Below are 24,265 nucleotides of genomic sequence, written 5' to 3'. Positions count from 1 at the left end.
TTTCTCATATTGGCATTGTCACAATTAGCATCCATGAAATAGTCAGTTATTACAGTAAACATTGGTTGTCCAACTGGAAAACATTATGAATTCATTGGAGACAGATAATAAGTTTTCCCTGAAATCCTTTTAAAACAACTACAGCGCCTGGGAAATGTTTATGAGGCAGATACAAGCATGCAGGTAGGTGGACATTTACCGCTGCATCTTTGACTTTAAAATGCAAGTTTCCCAGAACCTGCTCTGATTCAAAATACAGGCAGACTCCCTGCTGTTGAATCATTATCGTAAGGTTTCATTTTGGTTCTGTCAGTTATATGGTCTGAAGAGTACCTAATAAATGGCATACCTTAGTTGGTATTTGGTTACATCAAACAAAAAACTAAAATTTGGGAAATAGTTGATGACTTTTGAGAACTGTAAGAACAGAAGATATGAGACAGGACAGCCTCCTATTGACTCACCCATGAGTCAAATGTACATCTGCCTTACAAAGAACTAGTGGGAGAGACACTTACACAAATATCAACTTAATAGATTTTATTTTATTTTTTTTGTGAACCACAGGCCATGCTTAATGGGTTTGCTGGATGAAAACTGAGCACAAAATGCAGTCTGAGGCAAGGAAGCCAATTCTATTTACAAGAAATTATTACCTTCTGCCTTTACTTAGTTTTAAAGTACAACCTTTTCCCATGGGGCTGTGTTGCCGGCAAGGGCTGGCAATCTGCAGCAGGTTTGAATTTGTCATCTTGCTTTGATTCACAAAGTCACAATGTCGTGAATTGTGACCACAAGGCAAAACTCCAAATCATTGTATGTCCAATACATTCTTTAGAGCCCGGTGGGCTTAGTGGGCTGGATGTACCTGTTGTTTGAGTTGGTGCATAAGCCGGTCCTTCTCCCGCTTTAAAGCCATAACCTCCGCTTGGGGGTTTCTTCGCTTTGAAGGAGACAACTCCAGAAGGGCTATGTTTGCATCCTTCTCACTGATAGCTGCTAGTAAAGCTTGCTGTCTGAGGAAGACATTCAGAATTAGTAAAAAATAAAAAATAAATGGCCTCAGAATTTATTTTCACGGTTGAAATAACATGATGAACATCCACCGATGTCACAGGCATTTTTCCACTTTTCCATTCCAGACATGTTATTCAAGTGGTGTGCTAAGTGGTCTAATACCACAGAGTGACTCATGGTCACGTAATAATGTAATGAAGTGTAATAGAGTAGCCTAAGGGGGCAATGACATCTTTCCTGTGTCACTGCTGGTCACCGCTAACTTTGTAAAAATACTGTAAGTGGCTACAGGTGCAGAGGTAACAAACTTAGTCATACACACACTCAGACATCCGAATTGGCCCCCACTAGCCAGGCTAAACAATATCCTTATCAAATCGGTGATGACTAAACAGAATGTAGTAAATGCAGGAGTAACAAACACATCAGTAATGTACACTAATGGAAATGCATGACTGCATAACGATGAGGACTGAATTGAATAGATTAGTGTACTAGTGGGAACGGATGACTTAAGAAAACAATGATCGTATAATATGATAATGTTACACTAAATTATTAAACTAAGACAATCTTTTAAAATTCAGGAGGGACTCTGCCTAGTTTAATTAAGTGTTAGAAACAAATGCTATCATTGTAAAAATGTTATTGCGGGAGCTGACAAGGGCATCGGACTGATCCATGTTATTGCTGCTGCAAGTGTGTGTCAATTGTTTTTTTTTATTTCACTTGCATTTCAAGGAGGTAAATTGTGGCTTTTCCTGCAATCCAACACTCATGTAATAGTTCTAAATTATATATGCTAAAAGAGAAAAAAACAGCATCTGTTGATGATGAAGCCATAACCTCGTTGGCGGAAGTCATCAGGAGCATGTCAGTGCAAGGTAATGTGTTGGTTGAGTTTAGTGGAAAAGGAAGAGAGAGGGCACAGTGAAATTGCACTTTGGGCTCAATTAAAAATTGACCTGCATTGGAGTGTTTTTATTCCATGATTCAAGTCCCTGCAGTAATAACTCAATTGCAAAAATAAACACACTGAGGCCCGACTAAAGTCTCGCTGGCCTGGGACTTTACATTTAGTGTTTTTAGTACAATTATCCTTGCACCGCATCTGGATTCTCCCATTCAAGACCATTAATAGGCCGCTGTGTGTTTGTGCGCTCACATGGTAACTCCCATTCGTGTCGGTATTTGTGTGTGCTTGGGTGTGTGTTCTGACAAGTGGATCGAAGCAGCTAATCACACCATTAATCACGCAGTGGGTCTGACATGACACTTTTCGTCTCCACACACCTCCGCTGTTATTTATTTTAATGCTCACTGTAATGGGAACGCATACAAACACATGCACAACCAGAACCACACAGACCCAGAGTATGTGCTTTAAAATGAATCTAGACAGCACCAGCCCACATTTCAGTGTGGTGTCATTAAACTTTTTACATTCTGAAAATCTCTAAAAATATACAACTAACAATCCAATAGTGAAGAAAGTAGACACTAGATGTAATGCTGAAGTGCAATGTGTAAAACTAGTTTTATATGCGCTCACAATAGGATTGTCTTTGGCAAAATTTGAATATCTTGTCCTTGTTGTGGATATACTGAAACATAAGTAGAACATGATTTGAAAATCTTTGTATACTGTTTCTAAGTTAAAGTCCCAACTTCATTTGAATCCAGCTTCAACAAAGCCAAATTTACAGCAACCCATCAGATTTTCCAAGCATAAATTCCCACCCAAGTATTTCCATACAACTTGTTGCTGTCTGTATTATCTACATTCAAATATATAATTTAAAAGGCTTATCTGTGAATATATATAAAAAAAAACTTAACAATTGGGAGGACATCTTTCCAGACCCAATCAGCAATCCTGTGAAGAGATTCATGTCATGTACGGCGGGAGAAAAAAAGTGAGGTCAAGGTAGCATTTTTGAAAGAAAAGTTTATCTAAAAACTCATCTGGAAAACAGAGCTCCATCTTCTTGACCTCCACAGTCACTTTATCAAATGCTGCTACACACCCATAACTCAAGATGTGTTTTCTATCTCTTGTAAAAACTAAAATGAAATATTTCTTTGGCACCTGTAGAAGATTGATTCATTCAAAAAATAAAATAATCATGATGTCATACTTGGTGTGTTAAAGCTTTGATGTCACACATCTGGAGCCTGTGGAGATTTATCGTGACAAGTTCCTACCCCTTATATTTTAACATACATAACTCTTATATCTCAGCATTTCTGTTATTGATTGACACTTAACACCAGCTCAGACGAAAGCCAGAAGCCACAACTGCCATGTCCCCATTCAGTTTGTGAATGAACTCAACAGATTACAGTACTTTCTTCCTATGGGGTACATTTGCAGTCATGCTGTACTGCAATTTGTACAGATGTCTTCCTAAAACAATTAAAATAATTGTTGTGATGTTTAGACAGCCAATAATCCCTGTCACATTCTCAAAGACATTGTGCCAATAGTTGCATAGTATGTGTCTGCATGTGATGATTTGTTCTCGGTAATCAGACTAATTTGAATGATTGTTTGGCTTTTAATGTAAAACAATTATTCATCTCGGGACCGGCAGAGACAAGAAAAATATGCATTTTTTTTTCATAAAAGTGAAGAATTTTGCTTTCCTACCCTCTGGTCTCACACATCGCTTATCTTATACTTGGCGTATTGTTGACCAAAGTATTATCTTCATTTCCTGTCCGGTCGTGAGGGTGACAATGAAATATTGATTTCATGACAAATGTGTGATTGATCTTCATAAAAGTCAGACCCTGTGCACTTAAAAGTCAAAAGGCTTTGTAATAAGTGAGTAGATAAATCCTATTGTTTCCAGAACTACAGAACGCTTTTCATCTACTAGATAACAGCTTAACATTATACTGCAGTATACATAAGAAATAGCTTACTCTCCATGGACATATAACAATTGGCTTTAAGATTGTTAAGCCTCAAAAAGGGTGAGTATATACTGTAGCCTGGACTGACATCTTATTTATAGAGGGTTGGATATATTAGCTCAAGTACAACATGTGATTCCAATTGAACCTTCATGGACCCAGGACATATTGAGACCCTTGCCTTTACATAGCTGGGAGATTGATGGTTAGAGTACATGACCGTGTGATAGGAGGTGAAAGTAAAAGCAGTCAGATTGGTCAGAAATGGGGGAGAAAAAAAAGACGACACAAAAGGGTCAGGGGGGGATGTTCATCGGGGTGGTATTAAGAAGAAAAGGATGACAAATGAGGAGATAGGACAAAGACAGGCTGAAGACACCCTAGCAATGGAACTAAAGTTGACAGAATAGGATATTGAGAGAGTCAAGACATAGCTAATTGGACATAAACACATGCAAAAAAAGGAAAGGTAATGAAAAGAAAAATAGCTGAACTACACCAGAGAAATTAAAGGGGGAAAATTAGAGGAGGAAAAGAAAAAAATAAAGATTTAAGAGTCTGACTCTTAAATCAGTTCAGCACACTTAACATTGTTATTCCTTGGTGTCACCATTGAGCAAGATGTGTTTATAATTTGTGTTATGACTTACTTGAAATTATGAGAGTGGAAAGTCAGCCGGACAGAAACAGATGCGTACATGAGGATGCCCCAGGGAACCATCAATACTGAACCGTAGAACAGCACACTTTTGCCTGAATGTGTGCACGTTTGCACTTTCATGTCTTCAATGAAAGCCTGATATAGTACTTCTGGAGCTATATAAGGGGGAGCCTGTTAATACCGGTTCCCAGGACATTTATTACAAGTTCCGTTAGTTTGTGATCAAGACCTCTCTGTTTAAAAGTCCAGATCTGCAGAGACATTCTATGGAGATTTTATAGCCATTCCTTGATTACAAGTGTGACGCTGCACAAAGGGCTGCTGGTGGTATAATGTTCCGATTGCGTAGGGGGGGGGCTAACTAGTCAGTTTTCCTGTTTTGAGAGCAAGTAGAGGACACGAGAAAGTCAAAGGAGGTAGTGAAAATGTATAATTACTACACATAGATATAGAAATAAGTCTAGAAAACAACATAACCCAAATTTAATCAAATTGAAGAAAGAAAGAACTAAGAACGCCTTCTGGAATTCATTCAAGCAGCCAGGGGCAAGCTCATTGTGCTCTCTAATTGGCTGGCAACCAACTCGGAGTAAAGTTGGCTGGGAAAAGCTCCAGCACCCCTTGTGGAATTTAAAATGAAGATAAATGTATATATTGAAATATGTTAAGGGTTTTTATGATATTCCTGTTCCTATATTCCACTATAATAATTACAATTAAAACCAAATAATCACGATAATATTAATGTCATACAAATATAATAAAATAAAAACACTAAACAGTGATACAAATCCAAACAAATAAAAATACAAGTACAGCCATGCATACATTATTGATACCGCTCATCCCAGCAGGTTGTAGTCCTCCCAAAGCCTATCCTATTGGCTAAGGTCGCAAGGCATGATTCAATCTGGACGGGTGTCTTCCAATTATACAGTAAATATTGTGCAGGATAAATTATTACATCAATATATTGTAATCATTCGTCTCAGGCAAAATTGCACGAGCGTTAGATCCCAAGAATTGAACAGCTGTTTCTCCCAGAACTAGGCCAGTTTGTGTGTGTTTTCACTTCAGTAAAAAAAATATACAACCCACTTACTCTGCTCACTCCCACTCCCTCACCGGTGCCCCAGCCGACTAGTCTAATTGAAAGGGTATGTATCAGTTTTACAGCAACAAGAGGGAAAACATGAGGGGACAAAAAAACAACAAATCTGCCAAAAGTAGCCAAATGTTTAGAGTGGGAGCAGGGACGAAGAGAGGTGGCTGACTACTCTCAGAGATGAGCAAGACCAGACGGGCCACTGGTGCATTCCGGACAGGAAGCAAGATAGAGAGGCACAAACACAGAGCAGGACCAGGTGGCTTTGTGTGTATCAATGTAGATTAACGAGGCAGGCTCAGCGGTCTAACATTTGTACTAAATTAAACTATTGGGTTCAAGTATTGACAATATTTATCATGCACAACAAGATATACAGATGTACTAAAAGAAGCATTTTAACCCTTGCATGTGATTAATTGGCTAAAAGCCTTCACACCCAAATTCCACAATATATAATTATTTTTGTTCGAATTATTGAAGCTGAAGAAAAGTAAAATGAAAATGAGACAAAAAAAAAAAAAACTTCCCATCCAAGTAAGAATTTTGAAAAAGGAAGGAAAGTAAGGAATCTCGTTTCTAACGGGTAATGAAAATTAAGTTGTCAAGTATTAAAGTGCAAATGTGTTGGTACGTTTACTTTTACATTGAGCACAAAGCAATATGGTTTCTTGTTTTTATGTTGAACACATCCTGCAGCACCAAGACTGAAACAGCAAATCTTGAAAAGTAAATAAGCATAAAACCTCTGGTGCTTTTAAAATACGAGCATTATCGCTTCCATGTCCATTGTATCACCCTTATGGGATCACCAAAGGCTCGGGTGGATCTGTGCTGTAAGCCTACAAAAAATAAAGATACCTTGATAAAGTACTTGGAAAGTGAAACTTGTGATGTGATTGGCAGTTCCACTCCCTCCCAAAACTTCCTGTGGAAACACTGCACATCAACTCAATCATAACACATGCCAAAATAGGTTTGTGAAAGTGTCTGACATGTACTGGTACAGGCCCCTAACACAAGTTCAAAGATGAAATCGGACCCAAAGGCTTGGAAAAACAGCAGTTTGTAATTTCTTAAAGAGGGGTTTCTTTTCCATCTTTAGTGTCTCCCAGGTTTTCTTCCCAAAGAACCACACATGTAGTGGGGAGCCTCCAACCAGACACACAAAATGAATAACATGGATAGCAGACTATTGTGAAAACACACAAGAAAGAAGCAAGACATTTTTGTCATTATTTTATAGGTAGATGAGGGGAAAACCCCATTTGAATTTAAGATATTGAAAATCACAATACAGGGAATTAAGAAGACTACAACAAACTGAGAAAAAGCTTTGATGGTCACACTCATACTATTGGACAATTTAGAATTTTCAATCAGCCTACCAAGCATTGATGGATGGCTCAGAAATTTTTACTGGTTGGATCAATATAATCTGCGAGTTAAATTAGGAGTAGCACCCGATACTAGATCACCCCCATTCCTGATTCAAATGATAAGAAAAAAAAGTACACCCAGTGCTATGAGACTATTCAGATCAGTCTCAATCACCATCCAATCAAATCTCTGTACACAACTATGGTATTGATGGAAAGAACCAACAAACAAAGGAATAGCGTCATCTGTCTTTCGGGCTTTGCTTCACCCCCTCTTCTCCCACACAGATCCATAGTACATATATTTGAGTGGGGTAAAATATTACGTTCACAGAGGTTATGCAAACACGTTGAAACAGAAACCCTTGGTCTAAGTATTACCCTGAACCCTTCAATTACCCTCCTTGCTTTTCTCTCTCCTCATTCCTCTAGCCTTTCCTGTCCGCTTAACTGTAAGGCTCATATTGTTCATTTAACTGCAACTGAGAAGTATGCAGAAAAATCTTGACATGGGTCCAGAAAGCCCAAAAATATCATGCAGAAAGAGTACAAGCTGCTGTGGTGCTAATGTAGAAGAATGCAGACCTTCGTAGACTAAAAAAACCTCATTTGCACAAAGATGATGAAAGACTGATTCAGTGTGTTGTCTGAGGTCCAATTGTAGGACCTGGCAGTGGACCACAGTACAGCCACAACCGACATGTGATGGAATGAGAGGCCACCACACTTATTTCCAGCAGCCTTAGTGACACAGAAAATAACATGGGTTCTAAGTTATAGCCGCATGTTCACCAATTTCCTACATAACACTGTCCTTTGGATGTGATGCTTGTTTAGTTGAAAATGTGGTTTGAGAAACAAGGACAGATCAGTATCTGTGTCCCACAGTATGACAAACATCTCAGACAATTATGTAACCTACAACTGTGGTCACCAGAACACAGGCTAGTTCTTTGCTCAGTCTAAATGGAATAGATGCTTGCTTGAGACAACATCTGTGCACAGTCTTTTGGCCCAAATAAACCTCAGTCTGAGTGTTTTCCTTGGAGGTGGGAATAGCAACTTTCCCGTCAGAGAGTAAAGGATAACCAAATTTGCACTAATGTTCAACCCACAGTCTGTCAATCGCAGTCACGGCCATTTGGCGTTTTTTCTCCTTACAGTTACTCCTCACAACTGACCAGCAGAAATCCCTTTAATACAAACAATAATTATTTTCTTTCGAGGTCAGACATATTTTAAGAGTTTAACCCCGGAGAACCTACAAGTCAAATTTGGCCTGTATTATTGGTTATCTCTAATGTTAAATAAAGTTTTCTCAATTCAACATGCATACTAAAATAAATACACAAGTGGTGTTCAATAGCCTATAAAGAATGATTTCAAGGAAAAAAAATAGTATGATAATATAGTATAAATACATTTTATGCATTGCAAAAGTGCCCTTAAAGAAATGTATCTAACTAGAAAAAGAGAATACAGTAATCCCGCGTGTATCGCGGTTAGTGCAGACCAGACAGGGCTGCGATAATTGAAAACTCCTATTATAACTACCTATTTTTGTTCTAGTAACAAGCGCTTGAATGAAGTTACAGAAAAAAAAATATGGTTTAGCGATAAGATAATTGCGAATTTACATCTAAAACTATGCTTTTCTGAACATAAAACACATTCTTGAGCCCACAAAAAAATGTGCTTATTATGTGCTTAAAATAAATTGTGTTCAGTATTTAATTACATAGATGGTATTTCTCATTACACAAATGGAATTGTTTACTAAATTTAACGATATGGAGTTAAATGTTTACAATGGAAAAATATCTTCACCTGTTCTGCTTTCAGATCAGACAGTAAGAACAACTCAACAGCTTTATAGAGTGAGATAAAAAAAAAAAACTCTGACCACATACTGACTTGGATAGACTTAATTAAATCAGCTTCACAGCATGAACATTTAAACCGCCCCTCCAAAAAAAAAATGTTGCAATAAATATACAGATGTGAAAAGTTCGAAGGAAGGTCTCACACATGCCCACACACGCTTACAGATAGACAGAGGATGAGATCAGTGTGATGATTAAAGGAGCTAACCAGGTTTGGACAGCTCTGTTGTATATCTAAACAGATCAGAGAGGATAAAAGAGTAACATGACTAGCGCTTGGTCTTGTAACGAAAATGACTGATTTCAACATTACAGCTATCTGAATCACACTTGGAGAGGGACAACTGAAAGCGCTAGTATCGGCATAACTACATAAAGAATATGAACAACAACAACAAAATCTAATTTACGGAAACATACAGCACACACTGCTCTATAATCTGGGTAATTGTAGGTAGTGCAGAAAGATCTTGCCTCTGGTGCACTCGGTCTTGTAATTGCATTTTACTGATTTGGTATGAATTCCCAAGAGAGACATAATGGTAGTTTTAAGTACAGTTATAATAAGTATGATTTATTCATTCAAGACTTAAATCTTTAGTTGCTGGATGATGGTGTAGTATTTTTCTTAATATATTATACCAGCAAATAAAAATTTACATCTAAAGCAATGTGTATTTGTGCACTACAGCATTCAAGAGCAAGATGATAGGCCTTCCAATCACTGGAGTTAAAATGACTTAAGCTATTTGACTGTTTGAACCTTCATTTCATGATACCACAATGTCCACGATAGACCTTTGGTAGCCATAAACGGCTAAAATACAGGGGTGACTCAACTATTAAGTCCTCAGACACCCAAACAGTTGTTGCGGCCCATGTCTGGTTTTTAGTAGAGAGACAGGTAGTTTGCAGTAACACGCTACTGACAGAACCGTTGATTTTCAACTAGATAACACACTCATGCACAGTCAAGCTATCTCCCTGGGTGGGTTATGTAATAGTTATTATAACAATGACTCCTACTTAGGTTTTCGTTATACTTTTTTTACAAAGTTAAGCCACTCAAAATTAAAGCACACTTTAATAAATAGTTTTTAGGTAAGACATCCGTTGGATGTTATCAAAATATTACGTATTTGTGTTTGTATTTACATTTCAGCTAATTGTCTGTTTGCATGCCTCTCAGTTTGTGTTTAATGTGTACTAATCTGGCTCAGTGACTTACTTGTCGAGACAGATATTGGGATACTAAGGCCCCGAGAGTCTTAAAAACAAACCGTGCCAGGAGGATGACCTAAACAATGTCCTTAATTTACTTTATTACATAGTGTTTCCCCTAGGTGTCAAGTTACTGGAGACGACAGCGTCATAAAAGACTTTACCAACACTGAATGTGTGTTTGCTCTGGCAGAGGCTCCCTTGTGACTGGTTAGATTGGACATGCTCAAACAAAGCCAGGAAAAGCAAGTAGTAATTAAGGTCTACCATCGTTTATGACTGTATCAACATCAAGTTTGCGTCCCTCTCTTCCACAGTTTTGACCATTTAAGGGGGTCGCTGTTGGTTTTTCTTTGCATGCATCATTTGCATAACACGAAAACACGCCAAAAACGTTGAAATCTTACCTAGGTATTCTACACTATTGAATACAAATTAATTGGAAAAAAATAGTATAGAGCTACAAATAAATTTGTCTGCATCCACATTTCTTTCATTAGCCTCCTTGTTCAGTAATTGGCTTAAGTTTTTTAGTTGCTTAAAATCAGTGGATGTTTTTCTTATGTCTCCTGTCTACATGGATGGAAATCTAGTTTATATATGCTACATCCCAAGGCCAAATGACGAGACAGTATTTCAGTACATGTTGCTTGGCCTCTAAATCAGACACAGAAAAAATTTTTAAAAAATTAAAACTTGTAAAACCAAACTGAGTCCCACATTTAACTCCGTTCACTCTTGTTCCCTCCATATCTCTCGATTAATTTAGAATGTTCCCCAACACCTATGACAGCGCCATTTTGGAGGTGTGCAAGACATTAAAGACATGACTGAGACTTAAAGGCCACTTTTGGATATGGAGTTGGAAAGTCTGTTGTCTGAGTGTAGGCCTGTATCACTTGTATACGATTAACGTTAACAATAGCCATCTGGCCAACAAACAGATTTCTTATTTCTTTCTTGTTTTTTTTTTTTGTGGTACTTAGTTATTCTGTCATGATACTTCTGAGACCAGACCATTGTGCTAAACTACAATCAAAGCTGAAATGGATTATAGAATGGACCCAGATGGTAGTGCTGACAGCAAGTGTACGGTAACCAATTGCATCAAATTACAGACAACAGCCTTGTTGCACATTCAATTATAGGAACTTGCAATTTGTAAATATGTCAGGTCTGCATACCTCAATATGTTTGTAGTATCTATAAACCTTTTGTAGCTCTCGCACTACACACACGTACAAGCATGCACATACACACGTGTTCTTTATGGGCTAGCTAATGGAGTTATGCTCGTCCTGCCCCTGTGATGTGGTTTACTGTTGTTTGATGTGCTCAGGAATCCAGCATAGGAGAGTACTCTGACCCGATCTTATCACATAAAAGCCCTTGCAATGGAAGAAGACACTCAACTTTTTTTTTAACTTAATAGAAATCAGTGTGCTTTTTGAGGTTGTATTTTGTGAGAGCTGCTGTGAGTGTGTGTGCATGTCCATGGACATGTGTGTACCATTTCTTCTAATTTAATCATGTGTAACCCAAAGCCAAATACACACATTTGACTTTTGTCAATGCTGAACTCAGGGACCTGTGTCTGTGTATAGAATGGGGCAATGAGTGCCAGGGAGCGTTGTGTTGTAATCTAATACATATCGTCAAATTCAGTGAATTTGAATTTGTGTATGTGTATCTACTAAGAAAAAAAAGTGCATTCCAATTATAGTTTTAAGATGAAAAGACAAAGTTGTGAGGCCGACACGATAACCAGTCGTCCGCCAGGCCACCCGCACATTAAATATATCGTGAACATGGTTCAATTTTTTTTAAATTACTTTTTTTAACAGAAACACAATAAGGTAAAAGAATGATATTACGAATGGTGACACACATCTCACTATTGCAAATATTATCAAACTCTTCACATTGTGCTTTTGTGTTCCTTCACCCTGACATGTCTACACAGAAAAATAACCACATGTCCGCACTTGTTTCATGCGGAAATAAACATTTAATGTACATCAAAGAATATCTACACTCATCTGAACTTGCTTGGGCCTTGTCCTACCTTTGCCGAGAAGCGAATAATGAAAATTACAGTTTGGAACAGCGTCCATAAATTAACCAAATAATTTGCCAGCACTCATGAGATAGAGGTTAAAAAAAGGGTTCTGAATACCATGCCACTAACTCATCTCATAGTAAATGTACTTCGACATTGTTACTTTAGGATCAGAGGAATCGATTGATTAAGATAAAATCACCCACTTTATAAACAAACACAACTTGAAAGTGAGATTCACAGTAGAGACATTGGAAAAAACCTCAACAGCAGGGTGAGAACATATAATAGCAAAGCTGATGAGGAGTTAATTAGATACTTGTTTAGGGGGTGAAGACAAATATATGGTAAGAAAAACACAGATAGAATGGGTCAGAGACTAGATGATAAAAGCAGACATGAAGTTAGTCAAATCTTAGAGAAAACTAAGTTGGAAATCAGGTGTATGTGTATGTGTGGTTTGCGCACAGGCGTGTGCGTGTGCAAGTGTACGTACAAACCACAGAGCCCAAGAGGTGTTTACAGTGTGTGAATATGTGCCAGTAAGCTCTACTGGCTCCCTTTGGATTGGCATAGAAACATTTTATCCTTCCATTATGGTAAACCAAGAGGGCATTTCAGTAACCCACCATTTTAAAGTGCTGTTTTACAACTCAGCACATTCTACAAGATTACACACCCAGCTGTGTAAGTCTTACAAAGGCATTGGCACTACTATGTAGCCTTTAAAAAGTTTTGAAAGCATTACAGAAACCAAGTGACAGATCAGATCAACCCCCTTTGACTACACCAACTTCTAAAATTACTCTCAACTCCCTTCTCCTCATTCTATCACTGACCCCGAGGGCTGGTCTGTAGTTTAGGAGGCGATCACTGGTCACCTTTTGGTGCCGTGTCCTACGCTGGATCTTTATGGCTGCGGGGGATTTGCCTAATCAATCGCGTACTTATGTGCACACACAAACACAAGGCTTTCAGGTAATTAGCCCTGAGATTTATACAAGCATGCAAACTTGGGGGTGTTAGTCTCCCGAAAGCCAATCAGATTAAACCTAGACTTGTACTCATGCCAAATGACACTAATTAGCTTTTTGTGTGAGGGTAAGGGTGTGTGTTTGTGTGTGTCTGCGCATTTGTGAGGAATACTAATTAGCAGGGCTAGTGCACATACTTCCCTACTTCCTCAAGACCATTTCCTGGGATAGTAATTATTAGGTACATGTGATAAATTCCAGGCCTTCTCTCCCTCTTCAAGAGATAGCTAGAGCAGGAGAGTGAGAGAGTGGGGTATAAATAGCCAAGGATTTAATACATACATGATCAAAGCTGAATTCCTGAGAATAGGAAGTAAAAGAGTGTCGAAACAATGGACAGTACTTAATTAGAGTTAGTTTTTTGTTTGCAATGCAGTATCTAACACTATATTTATTGTGGCCCTTTCCATCATTCGATTTGTTTGTTACTCAGGGTTTTTTTGTGTTACACTCTTTCTTTACCTCAGCCGCCATGCTGGACTCAAAATAGCAATAAATGCTTTTTCCAACATAGTTCATATTTACTGGATGTGCATACTTTGGAATGATTTCAAAAATAAATATATATTTATATTAGAAGGCTTCCTTTGTTTATCTCTGTTGGAATATCGCATAACCTGTATTTATACAATCAGAAAGCATAACTCATGGGGTATATTATTACAAAACATGCAGTTTTGGAGTTTTAAATACATTGGTCATTAAAGAAGCCAAGTGGTTCTGGCACTGTAGAGCTATTACAGTACTAAAGTAATAACAACTCACAAATATCTCCTGTAAAAAACGGCTTGGTCATAAAATCTAACTCAAGCAAGATGAACATTTCTAAGGTCTAAAATTCACAGTCTGTTATAGAAAGACCTCCTATTTTCAGTTCTTCTTGGTCCATTCTTTTTGCTCTGCTACAATGCATTATGTCTCCATTACTGGTGGATAATGTTGTCAAAGTACACCCGTTTGTAGGCCCTTTCTTGACTGTTCCCTAGCTCCTTTAGTTCCCCTTTTTCATCTTCTCTCATTTAGTTTGATTTATTATTGTCATTTCAGAGTTTTCAAATAAAAACTGTCAAAGCTACTGCATGTTGTACAACTGCTTTGGGGTCAAGCGACCAAAGCGTATACGTTGGGTATCACGCAGGTAAAATTTGTTACACACTCATATACGTATACTTTATTGTTTCCAAAACAGAGGTGTTCTTATTTCAGTCCAAGACTGTTTTGACCTTCCATTTATCTCTAAAATTCCTTTAGTGATGTGGCCTCCCACTGACCAAATGGAGGAGGTAGTGAAGTAGGGCGGATCTGCGCCCTGACATAATAACACACCGACCAAGCTGACAGCCGACACACATGCTGAAGGTAAACACGGGTGTCAGAGGGCACAGGAGCACAGACAGACATGATGAATGGCCACGAGTTCCCACGAGGCGGCACACACACAAACCTGCTCAGGAAGAGGAAGGTGATGTGTGGTCAGCTCCACCTCATCACTGCAACACAGAGAATCCCTTTCAGCCACCATCAATGTCTCATCGTTGCCTTAACACAACGATCGCACTTGAACACCGCACTTGTGCCCGCTTGAATTGAAATGTGTGTCAATCCGCTCACACAAAGCATCGACTGTGCATGTTCTTGTCTGTGTACTGTACATAAGGTTTTGCAGAAGTGACCAATTTTACAATAACTTGTCTACACTAGCAGTATAAGAACAACAGCAAAACACCAATGGTCTGCGTGACCATTGTCAAGTACGTGTACTTTCCATTCATTAATTATGTTCTTGAGTGTGTCTCAGCTTGCTAGACAGACAGATATGTGCGGGACAAAACCTTGCCTCTACGGCTGGACTCTTTAGTGTTTTGGCAGATTAACCACGGTAAAGGCTCTACAGAGAGAGGATGTCTCCATCAGGGATTTGAAACTTATGATGTCGCTCTGAGTTATGCCACAAAAAGCTCCAACTTGAAATTACTATACTATATGTGATATGGGAATTCAAGCAAATCTAAAACCTAAGGCATAAAAATTGTATTTACTGAAATAGCCGAATGAAATGTAATTCAGACATTAAGAGGAATGAATGAATGAATGAATGTATGAATACACTATTGTTAAAATAAACAACATCACCCTCAAGTCAACTGGTAGTCTAAATTTAGGTTTCAGTAAATAACACCACCAAACAAGAAAGGCTAAGGTAAAACTAAAAACAACAACAATATATAATTTGGAATCATTTTCAGATTTAAATCTCATCAAGCTAGAATGAATGAGACTGAAAATGAAGGCAAGGTATCTTTAGTGGCACACATTTTTGGGAAACTCTGCCACAAAGTTGGATGGAAATTACAAAAGCATATTTTTTTCATTGTACAAATATTTCCACAGGTGTCTTAAGAGCTGTTATACCTTCCCAAAGTGACTTGTCACACAAAGCGTTTTAGCTATGAATGAGTTTGTAACATACCATAGAAGTGATGTTCCAAAACATTGATGTAGTGAATCTTTGTTGACATTGTGGTACACAGAGGGCTTACAGACGCACCAAAAGCTATTTTCCGACATGTATATTTGCAGCTCTACTCCTTTCTTTGGTCTTTCTTGTTTCACTCCTTCCATCATTCCCTTACTCATATTCCTCATCAACCACCATCGTCATCCAACACTCTGTCATCTGTCATCTTTCTTCCATCATTTCCAATTCTCTCCCGAAATCTGCTTTTGCCTCTCTTGTAATTACTCTGTCTGTTGACTAATGTAAGTGTGATTGATGGCTCATCTTTCAAAGATTCAAACAACAGCTCTACTTCTGAAAAATGGTTTACTTTCATGTGCAGTACATTGTATCACGCTTCAAACCTCTCCTGCTCCTCTTTAAAGAAACAAGTGGGTGCAGAAAGACAATGGAAGGAGGTGGTCAGCTTCTTAAAATAAAATAGTCTGCAGATGTGATGACTATAAATTAAATCATTTCTTTTTTATCTTCATGTTCTCAAATACTCAGACTCTCGACATATTCAACTACTATGTTTGTGTTCTAAATTCTAGACCAGTCAAATTTTGGATCTTGGATGGGTCTCAGAATCGACTTTCGAAACACATGGTGTTCTTTGCAGACCTGACTCCCAATAGCTTTAACATCAACCCGGTTTCGTATTTCTGGTTTTTAGTAAGTGTTGATCCTATCTTGAGCGCAATACAAGTATACCCTTGTCTAATTGTTGTATAAGTATTTTTTTCTGTCCGCCGCGACAAAGATGAATGCTATGCTGTTATTAGCTTTCACTGACAACACAGAATTACCAGAAGTCTGTTTTTCTGGCACTGACTTGCACATTTAGAGGCATTTTTACATAGTTTTGTAGAGCAGCCGCCCCTTTTTTCTTTCTTTTTCTTGGGGTGGGGGGCTTACAAATGCCAAAAACCCGTTGAATGAAAAAGAAACTTGGCACACACCCAAAGTTCTCTGCTGATTTCTAGGATTTAAATGGTTCAATGTGTGCAGACCAAATCTGAATGCAGCCTACTCTGCTCCTTGCCTCTCACATTCTCCCATTACTTCACATTCTCTAACCTACCTGTCCTATTTGCTTGTGTCTGATCTAAGTTGAACCAGAGCTGAGCTTTGGGAATATGGTCTGTGCTTGTGTGTATACAGTATCTCCAGAAGAGAGCGATCACATGAAAGTGTGTGCACATTTGGATACATCTCCAAGGCTTGTAAAGATGCAAGTGATTTCTCACAGAGCTTCGCCCCACTCAGTTCAACAGTCCTTTAATCCTCATCGTCTGTGACCCCAAACCCATGCTTGTGACCTCATGCATTGGATACACAGCAGACCACACACACCACATTGTGAGCCCCCCTCCTGTCATTCGGTGGTGTCACTATAGAGCTGCATGCATTTCAAGGAATTGCACACATACAACACATGTAGTGTAATTTTGATGTTTATGCCAGCCAACCATCACACTGACATTCTTCCCAAATGTCACTGTAATGGTAATATAATAATGATTTAAGACTAGCATTAGCAGACTTTACAAGAATAATTCACTGTGCCAAGCAAATGTTCTGTGAGTGTTTGCAATTTTGCATCTTAAAAAGAGACATGGTTTGTGACTGTCTGATGTGTAACACATTTGTATTGCTGGAAACCACTGCTTAGATGGGGAAAACAGAACACAAAGTATGATAGTTTTTGCCATGTTTGTCACAGGCCGAGAACTCTTTTTCCGAGTTGTTTATAAACATAGTGCATCAAACAGATCCACATGCGTACATCCACACATTCTCTTTAGAAGACATCATGGAATTAGATGGTTCCAATTCTCTTCTGTGATACTTTTGTTTAACACTGGGGGCTGACAAACACATTCCTCTCGCTGCTCCTCCACAATATCTTTCGTAACGTCGTTCAAACAAATTTCCTCCAAAAAGTACCATGCATTGCAAGAAACATCTATTCATTTGTGATACCGAATTGGAGTCCACCATTGTGTTACGAACAGCTGCTGGGCTTTTCACCTAGTGTGACCTTACAACATTTCCAGAATACCGATCATAATAATTAATTAAATAACTCTTGTTTTAATGCAGCTTAATATATGTAGTTGTTTAAATGTATAGCAGTTGAGTAAAAATTGCATCTGAAGGAACACTTACGGTAGGTAAGTAGAGGAATGAAGAAAAAAAAGGTAGTTACGGAAGGAATTTGTAGGTAGAGGGAAACTAACTTCATTTCCAGAATCTCTTCCAGCTGTTTACATTTTTCCTGACGCAGGTTGCTGAGATGTCCATCTCGTTCATGTAAAGTCTGCTGAGTGGAGGATAAATGCATCTTTGTCGTATCCAGTTCATGGCGTGTCTTCTCTAGGGCCACCATCAGCTCTTCCAGCTAGTATAGGGGAGACACAACTTTTAATATAAACAGAAAATAAATCATACATCATAAAAGACAATGATTGTTTCAGATTATTTGTAGTGTATGCTTGCACACATTTATAAGTACATTTATTAACCTCTTTGAATGACACAGTGTAGCTAGGTTTGCCACCATAATTTTTCCCATGTGATTCGCTAATGGTGATTGTATCCAAAAAAATGTAAAAAACGAAATCTTACTTTTCGAATAAAGGGCAGTTTTTGTTACTTTGTGAGGGTATAAATAATCAGTATAATATGTATGAAATGGTTGAAATTAGGCTAAATGAATGAATGGAATGTACGGCTGCTTGAAAGCTAGGGTCAGGTCAAATGACCAGTCTGCTGTGGTAGAAGAAAGTCTCTTTTCTCCTCCTCTTCCTTTGGCTTGCTAATTCTTTTTACACGCTGGAGTGTTTGTCTACTTGAGAACAGGTGAGATCAATGAAAACACATGCCCTCCAACCATTCAGCCCGCTTGTTCCACCTGAGCGTCTGACAGACAGGATGTGACCTTAGGGGATCATTATTCGAACACAGGAAGTATGTAATTGTCTAACAGCAAGCACTTTACAAAAGGATGCAGCATTGTAGTGGCTCGTTACGGTGACGTAACTGGAAAACTGCAACAAACAATTCAGCTCTGGTCAAATTTAAAAATGTTTGATTTTAGAGATAAGATTAAAATGGACAAATTATTGTTGGATCTAACGTAAAGGGGAAATTGAAATGGAAGACAAAGTGGAAAGCACTCCATGGGGTACGACATAAAAGAAGGAGCTGGCCTCTTTTATGATGGGGCCAAATCGTTCGCACATTTTCAGGACGCTCTCAATCTCCGCCTTTTTAGAAGGTGTGTTTCACAGATGTCAGACAGTCTGCTCGCTGTTCTTACAGATTCCGCTCACACAAGTGAGAGGCAGTGGGGTTATCAATGCAGCGTACAAAACTTTGAAATGCCATTTTGATTCATGGATACCAGGAAAAGGAGGGGGAAACATCGCTATAAAACTGAACGGCTCCAACATCCCTGGCAACCACGATCAATCCCATTGCTAATTCACCCAGAAACAATACATGAGAACGTCTCAAATCACATCAAAGTCTCCCTGCACGTGATACTTAGGCGTGCTGATAAATGGATGGCTTGGAATTATTTTTCAATGTTTGATGTTTTGTTTGAAAAGCTAATCCCTCCATTTAGAAAGTCAGGGGTCACCTACATCACATATGGATCTGTCAGCCAAATATTGGTCCACCACCCAGACTAGCCCTTGTGTCACAATCACATCATTAATAAGGAATACAATGCATTTTAGTGAAATTAGGGGACTAATCATCTTAGCAACGAGCCTGTGCGTGCTAATTTAGCTCAACTTCAAGGGAAAGCCTCACAGCCTGCCTAAGGCTTATTAAGACTGGCTAAGCTGATTGCGGGCTCAGAGGTAAGGGCCAAATCCCCCTTGTCCATTTGCGTCGGTGTTGCTGGTTCAAAGGCCTAGTTCAAATGCCAAGGGGGTGGTGGGGTGCAAGAGATTTGGACAGATAGTGGGACAAAGGTAGAAAACCTGTGGAAATCATTGGACAAAATAAGTTAAGAAGACAGATGGTTCACAAGGGAGCTCAAGACACAGAGAGGAACCAACACAGTGGGTGTGAAGAAAAGTGACCAGGAACATTACCCATGCTCCATTTCAGACAGTCAAGTTGATGGAAGACCATTTCAGCCAGTCAAGCTGATGGAAGAGTTTCAGCGCATTATACATCATGAGACTGATTACTTTGAGACAGGGGGAGAAGAAAAAGCTTTTTTTAAGAGGAGGAGGGCATATGTAAGAATGCTGGGAATGGTGCCAAGATCAGGTGATGTTTCTTTGACTTTTTTTCCTTCCAAAGCCTAGGCCATGGGTGGCAGGCAAGTTGACAACGGTGAAACGGCATGCCTCACATGTAGCTTCCATCGTGCATGTATGATGTCATGTTGGCTCACAGTTCAATGCGTTGACAGGAGCAAGCGGTGAGCATCATGAGCACACAGAGCCAAATGGTTATCTTTTGTTGGGGAGACAGCATGACTACTAGATTCTGGCACAGTATGCACCATGTCCATTCATTAGCATGACAGCACAATGGCTCAGTACTTTCAATGCACGTGGGGGCCCGACTGTTTTGGAGGCGTTCTTCAGTTCATGCTTTTTTTTTGCGTGTAAAAAGCTTCACAGCCACACTTTTATTAATTAAAGTTGGGAAATGCTAACAGAAAGATACAACCTCAATATTTATCAGCAAGACTGTACAGTAAACAATAAAAAAAATCCCAAACACTAAGCTCAACTCAAGTTGAAAAAGCTTTGAAGTTACTAGTATAGTTCTGGGTTTTGTTCGCGACATTATATACAAGTTTATGTATTGTAACAAATACACATGGCAACAAGTAATTCAGACTATTGACCTAGATTAATGTCCGATTTATTTTTGATCTGGAAGCTTTTCAAGACCCAGTTTAGCCTGAATTCATATATTACGAATGTTTGCTACTAATTGCTTTACAGGAATAAACATGAGGAAAGGTTCCGAATTACACCACATTAAAATCGGTGATATTGCCAAATCAATGACGTTTTTTAGAAGTTTGATATCTGTTTCCATGCTTGGGCATGCACTGTGATTAATCAATCTGCATTTTCTCTTTGACAACGACTGCCAAAACTAAGTTTGCTTGCGGTTGATCAAGTCCTTGTTTCATCCAGATGGAAAATATGTTTATTTTTATATTATGACAGAATGGTATATTGTTATTACATGTTAGTTTATTTCTAATATTAGATTTGCAACTTTCCAAGACCTTACATATTAAGTTGACATATAAATTCCATCACTATCATCATACTGTAGGTACTACAAATTCAAATAAGGGGCATTTGTAATTCAGTGGATACACAAAGCAGTAGTCTTGATTTTTAATTACCCTTTTTTTCTTCCGCTAAATTTCTGATCATGCAAAATTTCCAGGGCTGTTATTAACAGTCTTTCACGTGGTGGCAAACTGAGAAGACATTCATTTTCTATTTTTACGGTTTCAGCCTATTTTCCCCATTTGTTGGGGTATAGATACTTTGGTATGCTCTGGTGCTGATTTGTGTACAATTACACTGCTTGTTGACATGTGAATAAGCTTATATTGTCTTATATTATTAGTGTACTTATTGGACTGGTGTCACAAATACTGAGTAAAAATGAAGCATGAAAGGAGTATCAATTACTTTGGGGTTTAGTAAACCAAATTTGATCCTCTTTTCTTCTTTTCAAACCACCCAGACTTTTAGATTCCTCTTGTCAATGTTTGTCTTTCTTTGTGTGTGAGTGAAATGGTATTCTACTCTACCACAGAAATGTTAGTAGTTAAAACCACTGGTGGCTCCCATCTTCTCATGGCACTTATAACTAATGGGAGGTCATTCTCATTCAAATGCACTCACACAAACCCATACGCGCACACACCCAAACACACACTAAGGGGAAACACTCATTCAACCAATTTTTTAACTTCCCAGCAGACGCAGCAATGCAGACACATCTGCAAAACACACTTTAGGCACTTACCAAGCAACCAACCATCAATCACAAAGACTAAAGAACACAGGATCTTAAAATCGAAACTTTGTCACAAAGGCAAAAGTCTTCGGACATTTGTGTTAAAGAAATGATTTACTGAGTTTGAGATCGTTTCTTCATCCCAAGCTCTTTTGAAAAGGTGTATGCATCCAACTTTTTTAGTTATTATAATTATTTACTGATTTCTGAGTTTGCATCTTAGTATTATTGGACTCGTGATTAGGTTTAACTCCAACCAGTCTGCAGTTTAGCACTTTAGCCACACGAGGGTGTATCCCATACTCCTTGGGCTTCCTAGAAAGGAGTTGCCCTACTATTTACACAGTCTTGAACATTTGAATGTGTGTGCACAAGGTGCTATTTACACCTGTTTCTGGGCCTGAGCACGGGTCATCTCGTCTTGAGCCCAGAGCACCTCCCTACGTGCAGAAGTATTCAAGCTCTCCCTCAAGGCCTTCTCCATCACCCCTATCCGTTCAGCTGTCTCCTGCATGGCATCCTGGGAAGCTGTGAGAGGAAGCTGAGGAGCAATAGCATTTTAATTTCAAGGGTTTAGGGAGAGAGTTTTACTTTTAAACATTTCACACTATTTTAGTTAGTGGACAGATGGATGAAAGAAATGAAGTTTAAAGGATTGAGTTCATGCAGGGCTAGACTGGCGACTTCAAGCCATATCTTAAAAAAGAATTAGGTTAAAAGAGTAGAAAATGTTTTTCTGTGTGGTGGGTTTGGGTGAAAATGTAAATGTGCGTATTCAAAAGCAGCGCAGGTGTGTATGTTGTTCATGCGTGTGGCCTCTACAGCACCCGTGTTGAGTCGGAAAGGGATCACTCTCCACATTGGCTGATGGAACTGTGAAAGAAAACACTGAGCAGAAATAATAAACCCACCGCTTCTCTTGGCCTCTTTCATTCTGGGGTTGGTGGGGGACTCAGACTCAAGTTCACACGTTCACACTGCAGATTAGCTGCGTAGTCATTTTTGGGTCAAACGGCGCATGAAGACACTGCTGTGCCGAACTTCAGCTTTAAAGCTTGCTGCAAAATGTGTGCGATCGCAACCCAATAGCAGAATTTGACTGATGTAGTAAGAGGTCACAGTCAATATATCGACTTGAAGACACTCCTTTGCAATATTGAGATTCTTAAGATTCAAATGGTAGGACATGAAGCAAATAAGTCATACAGTGATACTGACAGCAGCAATGAGATTCTCCCCGCGGGTGATGAGAACAGTGCCAAGCGGTGCAAATCACAAGCGGAAACTTGTTGCTCGTCACGTCAGCACCACACAGCTGGAGGTGAGCTGCAAACCCCCGTGCACACTCACAGAGGAAGGCTGTGTGCATCAGCTTTCCAGCGCTGTAATTGGATGTGACAGACGGCCAGTAATTCGATGCACCAGAATCAACAAGTACTGCTGTGACCCCGCCCAACAGAGATATATGCATGTGCACACGCATTTACACATATGAAATGACCCTACCTGCTCACCCCCTACGATGTTGCTGCTGTTGGGATTCTAACTGAAAATTGATCGGATAGCAATGTGAACATACGTACTATGTACATACATCCTATGTGTATTGCGTGACTTTTATGGACATTTCACAGAAATGCCAAATCACATAAAAGTGTGTGAATGAGACCAAGAAACTAAGTCAGAGTATATGGAGGGATAATTGGCTCTATAGAAACAGTCATCACCCTTCTCCCCAAGGAAAGGTCATTCTGCAGTCTGACCCTTCCTGGTAGGGTGGAGGGATTATAACTAACAGGGAAAGAGAAAAGCAAAGTTAGAGCAGCTGTGTACCATGATAACACTCCCCCGCACACACACAGACACACTCAAACACATCAAATAGTTATTTATGTTCACTTATTGGTGCATTTTTGTAAGAAAACTATCTGAAATGCAAGCAAGGATTCACAAAAACATAGCCGGATTCACAACTGTAAGGAGGGGGTGGTTGATGTGTGTTATCTGTTACGGTAAAGAAATAATAATATTAATAAGCCACTTTGAGAACATAATGTGGACATTTCCGAAAGTGTGTTCCCTTTATGTTACTGAACTGTGCAACACGGTGCGATGGAGATGATGAAGTGAAGAGATGCTATCTCTTGATCCCACATAAACTTTCTTCCAAGGATGGAGTATGGGAATGTGGAAGTGCAGTCTTTTTTGTTTGTGTTTATCCCTGGGGCATGTTTTGTTCCCCATGAATGCAGAGATAAATGTAGACGGGCAGGAGTGAATAGAGAGCGAGACGGGTTTGTAAAAATAAAAAATAAAAAAAAATAAAACACTACCCAGTACACACAATTTAATGCAAAAAAGGAAGAGAAAGTAAAAAAGAATAGCAAAATAAAATGCAATAGTGTAAAGCAGGAATGAGCAAGGAGCCCACATAGGGCCACAGTGGATGTAAGTTTTTAGTCTAGG

General features: G+C 38.9%; 1 protein-coding gene across 8 annotated transcripts in view; it reads right to left on the bottom strand.

The window, feature by feature from the left end:
• LOC144201440 (ERC protein 2-like) overlaps window positions 1-24,265 on the bottom strand; it is an 88,049-nt gene that overhangs the window by 28,157 nt on the left and 35,627 nt on the right. For 7 of the 8 annotated variants that reach the window (XR_013327343.1, XM_077724094.1, XM_077724066.1 and 4 more), the window contains 3 exons: window positions 22,188-22,340; window positions 18,019-18,179; window positions 869-1,016 (listed from right to left, as the gene is read on the bottom strand). Coding sequence is in view for 7 of the 8 variants with exons in the window: in XM_077724094.1 (XP_077580220.1) it covers window positions 869-1,016; window positions 18,019-18,179; window positions 22,188-22,340 (462 nt within the window). In the remaining variant the exon portion in view is untranslated. The remainder of the gene's footprint in view (window positions 1-868; window positions 1,017-18,018; window positions 18,180-22,187; window positions 22,341-24,265) is intronic. The other variant, XM_077724126.1, reaches the window with a different exon arrangement.

The sequence above is a fragment of the Stigmatopora nigra genome, chromosome 1 (genome assembly GCF_051989575.1).
Source record: "Stigmatopora nigra isolate UIUO_SnigA chromosome 1, RoL_Snig_1.1, whole genome shotgun sequence".
In the NCBI taxonomy this organism is placed as follows: Eukaryota; Metazoa; Chordata; class Actinopteri; order Syngnathiformes; family Syngnathidae; genus Stigmatopora; species Stigmatopora nigra.
This window is presented reverse-complemented; position numbering and strand designations above follow the sequence as displayed.